Raw genomic sequence first — 12,291 nt, 5'->3', positions numbered from 1 at the left:
GGCTAGGATCATTGCATTTTTTACCATGTTGGCCAAGCTGGTATCGAACTCCTGGCCTCAAGCAATCCACCCACCTCAGCCTCCCAAAGTGCTAGGATTACAGGGGTGAGCCACCACACCTTACCCAAAAACTACTCTTATACTTAAAATAAAACTATTTTTATAAAAATCATGCCAGGTGCCATGACCACAGGCTCTCACACCACACCCAGCTAATTTTTTTTATTTTTTGTAGAGACGGGGGTCTCACTATGTTGCCCAGGCTGATCTTAAACTCCTGAGCTCAAGTGATCCTCCTACCTCAGCCTCCCAAAATGCTGGAATTACAGTCATGAGCCACCGTGCCAGGCTGACTTCATTTCTTATAAAGGATTACAACCTGCAGGCTGGGAGGTGGGCCTCTGGTCGAAACCAGAGACAGACCCTTCAGAAGAGGCAGGAGCTTTATGTCGAACGGCTTGGCTAAACATACATATTCGGCCGGGCACAGTGGCTCACACCTGTAATCCCAACACTTTGGGAGGCCGAGGTGGGCAGATCACAAGGTCAGGAGATTGAGACCATCCTGGCTAACATGGTGAAACTCCGTCTCTACTAAAAATACAAAAAATCTACCAGACATGATGGCATGTGCCTGTAATCCCAGCTATTCAGGAAGCTGAGGCAGGAGAATCGCTTGAACCTGGAAGGCAGAGGTTGCAGTGAGCAGAGATTGCGCCACTGCACTCCAGCCTGGGTGACAGAGCGAGACTCTGTCTCAAAAAAGAAAAAACAAAAACAAAAAATACCATATTCAACAGGTTACAGGAAGAGCTATAGATACTCATGAAGAGGGTCCTAATGCAAGTATACTGAATAAACATGTGTGTTGTATGTGACCCATGTTCACTTTGGTGTGGAGACTTAACATTGAAATACATTACAGGCCAGGCGCGGTGGCTAACGCCTATAATCCCAGCACTTTGGGAAGCCAAGGTGGGTGGCTCACGAGGTCAGAAGATCAAGACCGTCCTGGCTAACACAGTAAAACCCCATCTCTACTAAAAATACAAAAATTAGGTGGGTGTGGTGGCGTGTGCCTGTAGTCCCAGCTACTCAGGAGGGTGAGGAAGGAGAATCACTTGAAACCGGGAAGCAGAGGTTGCAGTGAGCCAGTATCGCGCCACTGCACTCCAGCCTGGGCTACAGAGGGAGACTCCATCTCAAAAAAAAAAAAGAAAAGAAATACAATTAGCCCCATATGTCAAAATGAAGGATACAAAAGCACTCAGTGCACAGGTTCCATAAACCAGCTAAAGCCAGTCCCTGGTCAGTGGTCTCTTATTAGGAAAAAGTCACCAAAATCCGTCTCTTGTCCAATCAAAGCTATAGTTATGGCTTGTGGGGTCAGTGTCTGGTGATGGATGAACTGCAATTGTTTCTATATTGCTTATCTCAAGGCCAGTGCTTGTTTAGCTGCTGGAGAAAAAGAAAAACCTTGCAGCAGTTAGAACATAGTTTATCCTTTGGTGAATGGCTTAACTCTTGCCTGGCATGGCCTTAGGTCTTGTTTATACTTTGGTATCTTATTGCTACAAAGAGTTCATTCTCTCAGTCTTATGATCTCTATTTTTTTCTTTCTTTTTTGAGACAGAGTCTCATTCTGTCACCCAGGCTGGAGTGCAGTGGCAGGATCTCTGCTCACTGCAACCTCCACCTCTCAGGTTCAAGCAATTCTCCTGCTTCGGCCTCCCGAGTAGCTGGAACTGCAGGCACAGGCCAACATCGCTAATTTTTGACGGAGTCATTCTGTCACCCAGGCTGAAGTGCAGTGGCGTGATCTTGGCTCACTGCAACCTCAGCCTCCTGGATTTAAGCGATTCTGCTGCCTCAGCCTTCCAAGTAGCTGGGATGCCACACGCCAGCCCTGGCTCAAGTGATCCTTCTGCCTCAGGCTCCTGAGTAGCTGGGACCACAGGTGCACACCATCATACCCAGCTAACTTTTATATTTTTTGTAAAGACAGGATTTCACTATGTGGCCCAGGCTGGTCTCGAACTCCAGGCTCAAGTGAGCCTCCTGCCTTGGCCTCCCAAAGTGCTGGGACTACAGGTGTGAGCCACCACTCCTGGACATGATCTCTATTTTTTTTTTTTTTTTGAGATGGAGTCTCGCTCTGTTGCCAGGCTGGAGTGCAGTGGCATGATGTCGGCTCACTGCAACATCCGCCTCCTAGGTTCAAGTGATTCTTCTGCCTCAGGCTCCCAAGTAGCTGGGACTAAGGCATGTGCCACCACACCCAGCTAATTTTTGTAGTTTTAGTAGAGATGGGATTTCACCATGTTGGCCAGGATGGTCTCGATCTCTTGACGTCGTGATCCGCCAAAGTGCTGGGATTACAGGCATGAGCCACCACGCCCGACTTTTTTTTTTTTTTGAGACCAAGTTTCGCTCTTGTTGCCCAGGCTGGAGTGCAATGGTGCAATCTCAGCTCACTGCAACCTCCGCCTCCCAGGTTCAAGCGATGCTCATGCCTCAGTCTCCCGAGTAGCTGGGATTACAGGCATGTGCCATCACGCCTAGCTAATTTTGTATTTTTAGTAGAGATGGGGTTTCTCCATGTTAGTCAGGCTGGTCTCAAACTCCCGACCTCAAGTGATCCACCCACCTTGGCCTCCCAAAGTGCTGGGATTACAGGTGTGAGCCACCGCACCCAGCCTGCCTGCTTCCTTTCCTTCTTTCCTTCCTTCCTTCCTTTCTTCCTTCTTTCCTTCCTTCCTTCCTTCCCTCCCTCCCTCCTTCCTTTCCTTCCTTCCTTCCTCCCTTCCTTTCTCTCTCTCTCTCTCTCTTTCTTTTTTTTTTTGAGAGGGTCTGGCTTTCTGTCACTCAGGCTGGAATGCAGTGGTGTGATCATGGCTCACTGCAGCCTCGACCTCCCAGCTCAAGCCATCCTCCCACTCCAGCCTCCTGAGTAGCTGGAACCATATAGGCATGCACCATCACACCCAGCTAATTTTTTAAAACATTTTTCTAGAGATGGGGTCTCACTATATTCCCCAGTCTGGTCTTGAACTCCTAGGCTCAAGTGATCCTCCCACTTCAGCCTCCCAAATGAAATATTTCTAAACCCAGTCACCTAGCCTCCCTCCCTATACCCACGGCTACCCTGGGCTAAGAAGGGAAGGCCATTGAAGTGGGAGACAACCAGGAAGTGTGATGCTGGTTGGGAACGATGCGTTTCAAACGGTTGGTCAAAACAGGAAATATTACTAAAAGGTTAAGTGCAAGCAGTGATCATTGCAATAATTTTGCAACAGTGTTTGGTGACTCATTGATTTTCTGGAATTTACTTGGTATATGGAGTGAGGTAAGGTCAAAACATCCTCTCTCCCCCTAAAAGGCAAACTAAATTTTGTAACACCATTTCTTGACGAGGCCCTGTTTCCCTATCCATCTCTGATGTTCCCTCTATCATCCCATAGATTCTCAAACTTGTACCAGGTCCATGCAGGCTGTGTTCTGTAGGGAGGGCTCTGGCACTCACCTTACCCTTCTTACTCTGTTTGATATATTCACCTATTTATTCTTCTAGATGTTTCTTTTTATTTTTTAAATTTACTTTTAATTTTTTTAAATAGAGATGAGATTTTGCCACATTGCCCAGCTTGGTCTCGAACTCCTGGGCTCAAGTGATTCTCCTGCCTTGGTCTCACAAAGTGCTGGATTACAGGCATGAGCCACTGCACACAGCTATTTTTTTTTTTTTTTTTTTTTTTTAAACGGAGTTTTGCTCTTGTTGTTCAGGTTGGAGTGCAGTGGCGTGATCTCAGCTCACTGCAACCTCCACCTCCCCGTTCAAGCGATTCTCATGCCTCAGCCTCCCGAGTAGCTGGGATTACAGGGGCCTGTCTCCATGCACAGATAGTTTTTGTATTTTTAGTAGAGACAAGTTTTCACCATCTTGACCAGGCTGGTCTCAAACTCCTGACCTCAGGTGATCCGCCCACCTTGGCCTCCCAAAGTCCTGGGATTACAGGCGTGAGCCACCACGCCTGCCTGTTCTATTCATTATTGAAAGTGGGGGTTGAAATATGAACTATAATTGTAGAGCTGACTACTTTCAATTCTGTTAATTTTTGTTTCATTATTTTTGGGGCTCCGTTAGGCACATAAATGTTTCTAATTCTCATATTGCCTTATTGTTTTGAAACTTTTATTAGGTGGGTGGATCACCTCAGGTCAGGAGTTCGAGACCAGCCTGACCAACATGGATAAACCCCGTCTCTACTAAAAATACAAAATTAGCAGGGCATGGTGGCACATGCCTGTAATCCCAGCTACTCAGGAGGCTGAGGCAGGAGAATCACTTGAACCTGGGAGGCAGAGGTTGTGGTGAGCCAAGATCATGCCATTGCACTCCAGCCTGGGCAACAAGAGCGAAACTCTGTCTCAAAAAAAAAAAAAAAAAAAAAATGGCTGGGCGCAGTGGCTTACGCCTGTAATCCCAGCACTTTGGGAGGCCAAGGCAGGAAGATCACGAGGTCAGGAGACAGAGACCATCCTGGCTAACACAGTGAAACCCCGTCTCTACTAAAAATACAAAAAAAATTAGCTGGGCGTGGTGGAGGACACCTGTAGTCCCAGCTACTCGGGAGGCTGAGGCTGGAGAATGGCATGAACCCAGGAGGCAGAGGTTGCAGTGAGCCGAGACTGCGCCACTGCACTCCTGCCTGGGCAACACAGCGAGATTCCATCTCAAAAAAAAAAAAGCAATTTTTATCAATAGATAACGTCTTTCTTTGTCTCTTGTAACCTTTTTGATTTGGAGGCTACTATACCTGACAATAATAAAGCCACCCTGGCTCTCTTCTGGTTGCTATTTGCATGAAGTATTTTTTTTCTTTTTCTTTTTTTTTTTCTTGAGACAGAGAGTCTCATTCTGTCACCCCAGGCTAGAGTGCAGGGGTGTGATCATGACTCACTGCAGCTTTGACCTTCCTGAGATCAGGTGATCCTCCCACCTCAGCCTTTGGGGTAGCTGGGACTAAAGGTGCACACTACCATGCCCAGCTAATTTTTGTGTTTTTTGTAGAAATGGGGTTTGCCTTGTTGCCCAGGCTGGTCTCAAACTCCTTAAGCAGTCCACCTGCCTCAGCCTCCCAAAGTGCTGGGATTACAGGTGTAAGCCACCATGCCTGGCCATAAAATATTTTTTCCATCCTTTTACTTCCGGTGTTTTTATGTTCTTATATCTGAAGTGAGTCTCTGATAGACAACACATAGATTAACCTTTTTTTAAAAACCAATCTGAAAATTCATTTATTAATAGGAGAGTTTAATCTATTTACATTTAATGAGATTACTGACAAATGATTTGCTTCTGCTATTTAACTATTTGTTGTCTGTATGTCTTATATTTATTTTCTTGTTCTTCCATTCCTCCATTACTGCCTTTTTTTTTTTTTGGTATTTGATTTTTGAAGTATAACATTATAACATTTTGATTACCTTCTTTCTTTTTTCTTGGAGACAGAGTCTCACTCTGTCACTCAGGCTGGAGTGCAGTGGCTCCATCTTGGCTCACTGCAATCTCCGCCTCCTGGGTTCAAGAGATTCTCCTGCCTCAGCCTCCAGAGTAGCTGGGACTGCAGGAGCACACCACCACGCCCAGCTAATTTTTGTGTTTTTAGTAGAGATGGGGTTTCACCATGTTGGTCAGGCTGGTCTCAAACTCCTGACCTCAGGTGATCTGCCCACCTCTGCCTCCCAAAGTGCTGGGATTACAGGTGTGAGCCATGGCGTCCAGCCTTAATTATCTTAGCTTCAAGTTCACTGATCCTCTATTCTGCCTGCTCCAATCTGCTGCTGAATTCCGCTAGTGAAATTTTCATTTCAGTTACCATACTTTTCAGGTTCAGAATTTGTTTGGTCCCTTTAAAATTTTTCTCTTTATTAATTTTTTTTTTTTTTTTTGAGACAGTCTCGCTCTTTCACCCAGGCTGCAGTGCAGTGGCGCTATCTCAGCTTGCTGCAAGCTCTGCCTCCCCAGTTCACGCCATTCTCCTGCCTCAGCCTCCTGAGTAGCTGGGACTACAGCTGCCCGCCACTGTGCCCGGCTAATTTTTTGTATTTTTAGTAGAGACAGGGTTTCACTGTGTTAGCCAGGATGGTCTTGATCTCCTGACCTCGTGATCCGCCCATCTAGGCCTCCCAAAGTGCTGGGATTACAGGCATGAGCCACCGTGCCTGGCCCTCTTTATTAGTATTCTTTATGTTCAGATATAATTTTCCTAATTTCCTTTAGTTCTTTGTCCATGGCTTCCCTTAGTTCACTGAACATACTAAGACAGTTGATTTATTGTTTTTGATTAATAATTCCAATGCCTGGGCTTCCTGAGGGATACTTCCCGTCACAATCTCTTTTTCAGCCAGGTGCAGTGGCTCATGCCTATGATCTCAGAACTTTGGGAGGCTAAGGTGGGAGAGTCATTTGAGTCCAGGAGTTTGAGACCAGTATGGGCAACACAGTGAGACCCTGTCTCTCTTTTGACTCCAGCCCACTTCCCCTCACTTGGAGGACATCAGAGAGGCTGTGGCATTTTCGGGGTCCAGCCAAAGGGAAGGTGGGTTGAGGATGGTCCCAGGTTGGGTTCTCTAGGAATCCAACTCCAAGAGGAAGATCAGAGTACAAGATATTTACAAGAGTCCCTTGAGACGAGCACCTCAGGGAAGGAGGGAAAGGGTTGGGCAAGGAAGAAGTCTTAGCCAGAGTGGACCTGTCTGCTGGCCGTCCCCCCAGTGGCTGGCAGCAGCTGGCCTTTGTGTGGCACATCTCTGAGTCTACCACAGGGACACACTGGGTGTTATAAGTAAAATGTTTATTCAGAAACAGAATGCTGTTCTTCAGTACTGCAAGGAAAAATTAGCATTGAGACAAAAAGTTTTCTCAGCAAGGCAAATTTACTTTCTGCAGAAAGGGTGCTCCTTGCAGATGAAACAATGGTGAGAGCACACTTGAACAAAGAAGGGAAGCAATTTTTATTCTTTATGCAGCTTGTCCTTGCTACTGTGTCCTGCCTCCATTGGCTGAAGCCGGACTGCACAATCTAAGCTAAACTTGACTGGCTAATAACTTAAAACTTTCTTAAATAGGTAAAGGCAAGGGAGAACAAAGGAAAAGAGGACTTAGAAAGGACTTAGAAGGACTTAGAAAAGTAATAACATTTCTTTTTTCCTTTTTTTTCTTTTTTGAGATGGAGTCTCGCTCTGTCACCCAGGCTGGAGTGCATTGGCATGATCTCGACTCACTGCAAGCTCCGCCATGGGTTCACGCCATTCTCCTGCCTCAGCCTCTGGAGTAGGTGAGACTACAGGCACCCGCCACCACGCCTGGCTAATCTTTTTTTGCATTTTTGGTAGAGGCGGGGTTTCACTGTGTTAACCAGGATGGTCTTGATCTCCTGACCTCATGATCTGCCCGCCTCAGCCTCCCAAAGTGCTGGGATTACAGGCGTGAGCCACTGTACCCGGCCAAAAGTAATAACATTTCGAAATAAGGAAGGCACATAGGCTGCAAGCTGGAATGTGCCTGTGAGCATGTCCAGCACAAATATGTTGGTTAAAGTACAAGGACACAGAATGTACTTATTTCTGTATATCTAACAGCTACATAAGATAGGGCTTAACAAAGAGTTATTAGCACAAAGTGAGGAGGCTTAAAGGAAGTTAGTCTTTAAAAGAAACTATTATTTGTAACACTTATAATTTATTCTTTAACAAGAAGGGAAACTTTGAAGAGGAAGTTTTTTTTTTTTACTTTCCACACCAGGTTTAGAAGGACATATTTATGTGGTTTGCTCCACCCTTGTGTAAAGTTAGTTTATTGGTCTTGTTCTAGAATAAACTAGGAATGTGGCTCGTAGGAAAATCCTGCTGGGTAAGGACAGGAGTGCAAAGTCCTATTCCCTTAAGGACATGCCCCACGCAACCCGGTGCTGGGAAAACTGTGAACCGTGGAAGGAGAACAAGGTTTGAAATGCGTGAAGCCAGAACCTCATCTGTGGAAAATTCTTCCAAATTTCATAGTTCCTATATGAAAGAAGGCTGATGACAGTTTCTCAAATTTTAGAACAATCCAGAACATTTGTATGGCACCATCAACAACAGATTAGGAAGTTTAACTTTCCTAAACTACCAATAATGAAAACACAAATTTCAACCGTGTTAGGAGGAAGACTGAACTATCTTTTCTCTGTGTGGAAAATATCTCCCCGCAAAATCACAAAATCCTTGTCCTCTGTAGAGGCCTTCAGAGTAAGAAGCCAGACCATGTAGGGGACCAAAGTATTAGAAATATGTCAGGAAGTTGCCACAAGTTATATTATTTTTCTGGATTTAGTATTGTAGTATTTGTCAATTTAAAAAAAAAGTTTTCAAAAAAAAGTTTCATCATTTCTTTTCTCACTATTTTAATTCACTTCCATTTTTGAATTCATAACGTTGTTGTCTTTTTCTAAAACAGGAACCTGGGACAGGCACTGTGGTTCGTACCTGTCATCCCGGCACTTTGAGAGGCTGAGGCAAGAGGATCAGTTGAAGCCAGGAGTCAAGACCAGCCTGGGCAAGATGGACTCCATCTCTACAAATATATATATATTTTTTAATTAGCTGGGTATGGTGATGTATGCCGGTAGTCTCAGCTACTTGGGAGGCCAAGGCAGGAGGATTGCTTGAGTTCATCAAAAAAACAAAAAGAAACAATTTTAAAAAGAGGGAAAAAGAAAGAGAAAGGGAGTAAAGAAGTGAGGGTCCCTTCTTTTCCAGGGGCCTTGGAGCAAGGGCCGCTGAGGCACTAGAGCACGTTTGAGACTGCCATAGAAACAAAGGCAGCTAGGGTGGCCTGCCTGACCCCAGGTTGGGGCTGCTGGAGCCAAGAATCTGGGGAGGGGCTGTTATTGGAGACAGCGCAGTGGCCTCTCAAGGGAGGGCCTTGCAGGGCCTGGGAAGAAGGAAACCAGAGCCAGCTGCTGTTTGATGGCAGGACTAAAGTCACCTCCCTGAGGTGGTGACAAGGATGGGTGAAGCCAAAGGGTGTGCGACTCCACAGTGATGGGGGCTTGGGGCTCTCAGTCCCCCATCAGAGATCCTTAGCATCTGGTTCCAGCTTCACCACTGCCCCCACCCCTCTTCTCAGCTGACCAGGTCCTTCCTCAGCTCCCCCTGTGCACTGGAGAGGCCCAGTTCCCTCACTCGGCACTTGAGGCCCTTTATCATGGGCACTGCCCACCTTGCCCATGTGCAGAGAGTACCAAACACAGCACGTGGCCTTTGCTCAGAACCAGACCGCCACCCAGATTTCCCTTCCTCATACCCATTTTCCCTCAGGGCTCAGCCAGGTTGTCTGCTCCTCTGGGCAACCTTTCCTGAGCCACCCAAGTCTGTCCCGATGGTAAGTCCTCTTCCATCACACTGGGAGTCCCCAGGTACTGGTCAGGCCAGAGGAGCAGTTTTTGTTTGTTTTGAGACAAGTTCTTGCTCTGTCACCCAGGCTGGAGTACAGTGGCACAATCTTGGCTCACTGCAACCACTGCCTGCCAGGCCCAAGCCATCCTCCCACCTCAGCTTCCTGAGTAGTTGGTACTACAGGCACACACCACTATGTGTGTGCTCAGCTAATTTTTGTATGTTTGTTTGTATTTTTTGTAGGGATGAGGTCTTGCCATGTTGCCCAGGCTGGTCTCGAACTCTTGAGCTCAAATGATCCTCCCACCTTGGCCTCTCAAAGCACTGGGATTACATGTGTGAGCTACCCTGCCCAGCCCAGAGGAGCAGTTGTGTCTCCAGGAGGGATCCTTAGGGAGGAAAGGTCAGTTGGTGGGGGCAATGGAGCAGTGTGAGCCAGCCTGTGCCGAACCTGCCCGCCCGTCCTGGACACCAAGTCAGCTGGCTCTAAAAGTTGAAAAGGGACACACGGTCCAGACAGGCCTGGAAGAGCAGACCTGGCCCAGGACCTCAGGCTGTCAGGCAAAGAGAGGCACGTGTTCGGTCACCCACTCTGGGCGGAAGTCCCCTTTATTTGGATTTGCTGCTGGGTGGCTAGATGACGTAGGTGGCCTTCGATGTGGACCAGGAGGGCATCCAGCATGTGCAGGACCCCACGGAGCAGGGTGTGGTCTGAGATTGGGGCCCGCCGTTTCCAGGGTCCGCAGGGCTCAGTGGTCACCTGCGGATGCTGAGAACAGGACCAAGAGGCAGGAGTGAGACTGGTGGGCAGAGAGGGAGATGCAATGAGGGGCAGTGATGGAGCTGGGGAGCAGGGAGTAGGGTGCGGGGCAGTGCCTAGATGGGATGGGAGGGAGACTCAGGGTGATAGAGGATCACTGAGGGTCTGTTGTGGGCTACAGTGGTCATGGGGCCCACAGGGGCTGGATGAGAGCAGGGGTACTAAAGGGGAGAGTTGGGGGCAGGGTGCTGGCTGTGAGTGGTGGACATGGGTTCCACGAAGGTGTGTGGACACAGGGACAATGGGCTGTGAGCTGGGGGTGGGGGTGTGGGAGGCCCACAGGCCAGTGTGGACCCACGGGGCAGGGTTGGGTGGAAGACAGGCTCACTGAGCGTACGTCCATTGAGGCAGGGGCTGTGGGGGAGAAAGAAGAGCTGTGCTCACCTCACCCTTGGTGGCTTGTGAGCACCGCCGCCCCTGCAGTATCTTTCGGCAGATCATCAGCATCGTGGTGGTGATCATGACCCCAGCCACGGGGTAGATGCGGCTTGCTCCAGGGCCCAGCCAGTAGCCAGGACAGTTCAGGCCACCCCTACAGCCCTCCACACTCTTTGGCTGACACCCCCAGGGCTGCAAGTCCAGCCCCACCTGGTACCAGAGGGGTCGCGACCAGGCGTGGGTGGGGGCAGACATCACCAGCAGGAGCAGCAAGGGCAGCGAGGCCAGCACATGCACCATGGCCGCCGCTAGTGCCAGGGGCCGGAACCCGGGCACCTGGCAACGGGCAAACGCCCCTCCCCCGGGAACAGGCCTGGCTCTAAGGCAGCAGGTTCCAGCCAGGCCCATGGCCTTTCATGAGCAGCCTGGCCAGAAACTGGCTGTGGTCGGGGGGCTGGAGTCCAGGGCTTGAGGACAATGGCAGACCTGGGTTCTGGGTCCTACTGTCCCAGTGGGCCTGGCTGGCCCCAAACTGAGGGAGTACCTCCTTTTGAAGCTGGGCCCTAGGCTGGGTGTAGTGGCACACACCTGGAATCCCAGCACTTTGGGAGGTTGAGGCAGGTGGATGGCTTGAGCCCAGAAGTTTGAGACCAGCCTGGGCATCACGACAAAACCCCATCTCCATAAAAAATACAAATAATTAGCTGGGTATAGTGGCACATGCCTGTTGTCCCAGCTACCCAGGAGGCTGAAGTGGGAGGATCACCTAAGCCTGGGAGGTCAAGGCTGCAATGAGCTGTGATTGCACCACTGCACTCCAGCCTGGGCGACAGAGTGAGATTTTTTCTCAAAAAAGATAAAAAAAGAAACTAAGCCCCAAACAGTTAAAGAAACCAGTAACTAACAGAAATTCTTTTTTTGTTGTTGTTGTTTTTTTTTGTTTTTGAGATGGAGTCTTGCTCTGTCACCCAGGCTGGAGTGCAGTGGCGTGATCTCCGCCCACCGCAAGCTCTGCCTCCTGGGTTCACACCATTCTCCTGCCTCAGCCTCCTGAGTAGCAGGGACTACAGGTGCCCGCCACCTCGCCCGGCTAATTTTTTGTATTTTTAGTAGAGACGGGGTTTCACCGTGTTAGCCAGGATGGTCTTGATCTCAGGATCCGCCCGCCTCGGCCTCCCAAAGTGGTGGGATTACAGGCGTGAGCCACCGTGCCCGGCAGAAATTCTTTTTTTTTTAAGAGACAGCCCACTGCAGTCTTGACCTCCTGGGCTCAAGTGATCCTCCTGCCTCAGCCTCCTGAGTAGCTGAAACTACAGGTGTGCACCACCATGCCTGGCTAATTTATTTATTTACTTATTTTTAAAATTTATTTTGTAGAGATGGGGGTCTTACTATGTTGTCCAGGCTGGTTTTAAACTCTTAGCCTCAAGTGATCCTGCCACTTCAGCCTCCCAAAGTGCTGAGATTACCACTGTGAGCCACCACACCTGGCCCCTAGAAATCCTTGAGTTTATAGGATGGTAGATGAGGAAAGAAACAACTTGCTGAAACGCTGGAATTCCCTCTGCTTATAAGATAACAAAACTGTCTAAAATCAGATGGACCCAATATTCCCGACTGGAGTTTGCACAGAAAGAGCTTGCTGACATCAC

General features: G+C 48.5%; 1 protein-coding gene across 1 annotated transcript; it reads right to left on the bottom strand.

The window, feature by feature from the left end:
* Positions 1 to 10,024: 10,024 nt before the first annotated feature.
* On the bottom strand, positions 10,025 to 11,047 carry TMEM89 (transmembrane protein 89). Its single transcript, XM_054481762.2, has 2 exons — positions 10,646 to 11,047; positions 10,025 to 10,210 (listed from the first exon to the last, which is right to left on the bottom strand). Exons 1-2 carry the CDS (start codon positions 11,045 to 11,047, stop codon positions 10,025 to 10,027), a joined length of 588 nt encoding a protein of 195 aa, XP_054337737.2.
* Positions 11,048 to 12,291: the final 1,244 nt, after the last annotated feature.

This window comes from Pongo pygmaeus, chromosome 2, assembly GCF_028885625.2.
Source record: "Pongo pygmaeus isolate AG05252 chromosome 2, NHGRI_mPonPyg2-v2.0_pri, whole genome shotgun sequence".
NCBI lineage: Eukaryota > Metazoa > Chordata > Mammalia > Primates > Hominidae > Pongo > Pongo pygmaeus.
Note: the sequence above shows the minus strand (reverse complement) of the source record. Positions and strands in the feature narration are given on the sequence as shown.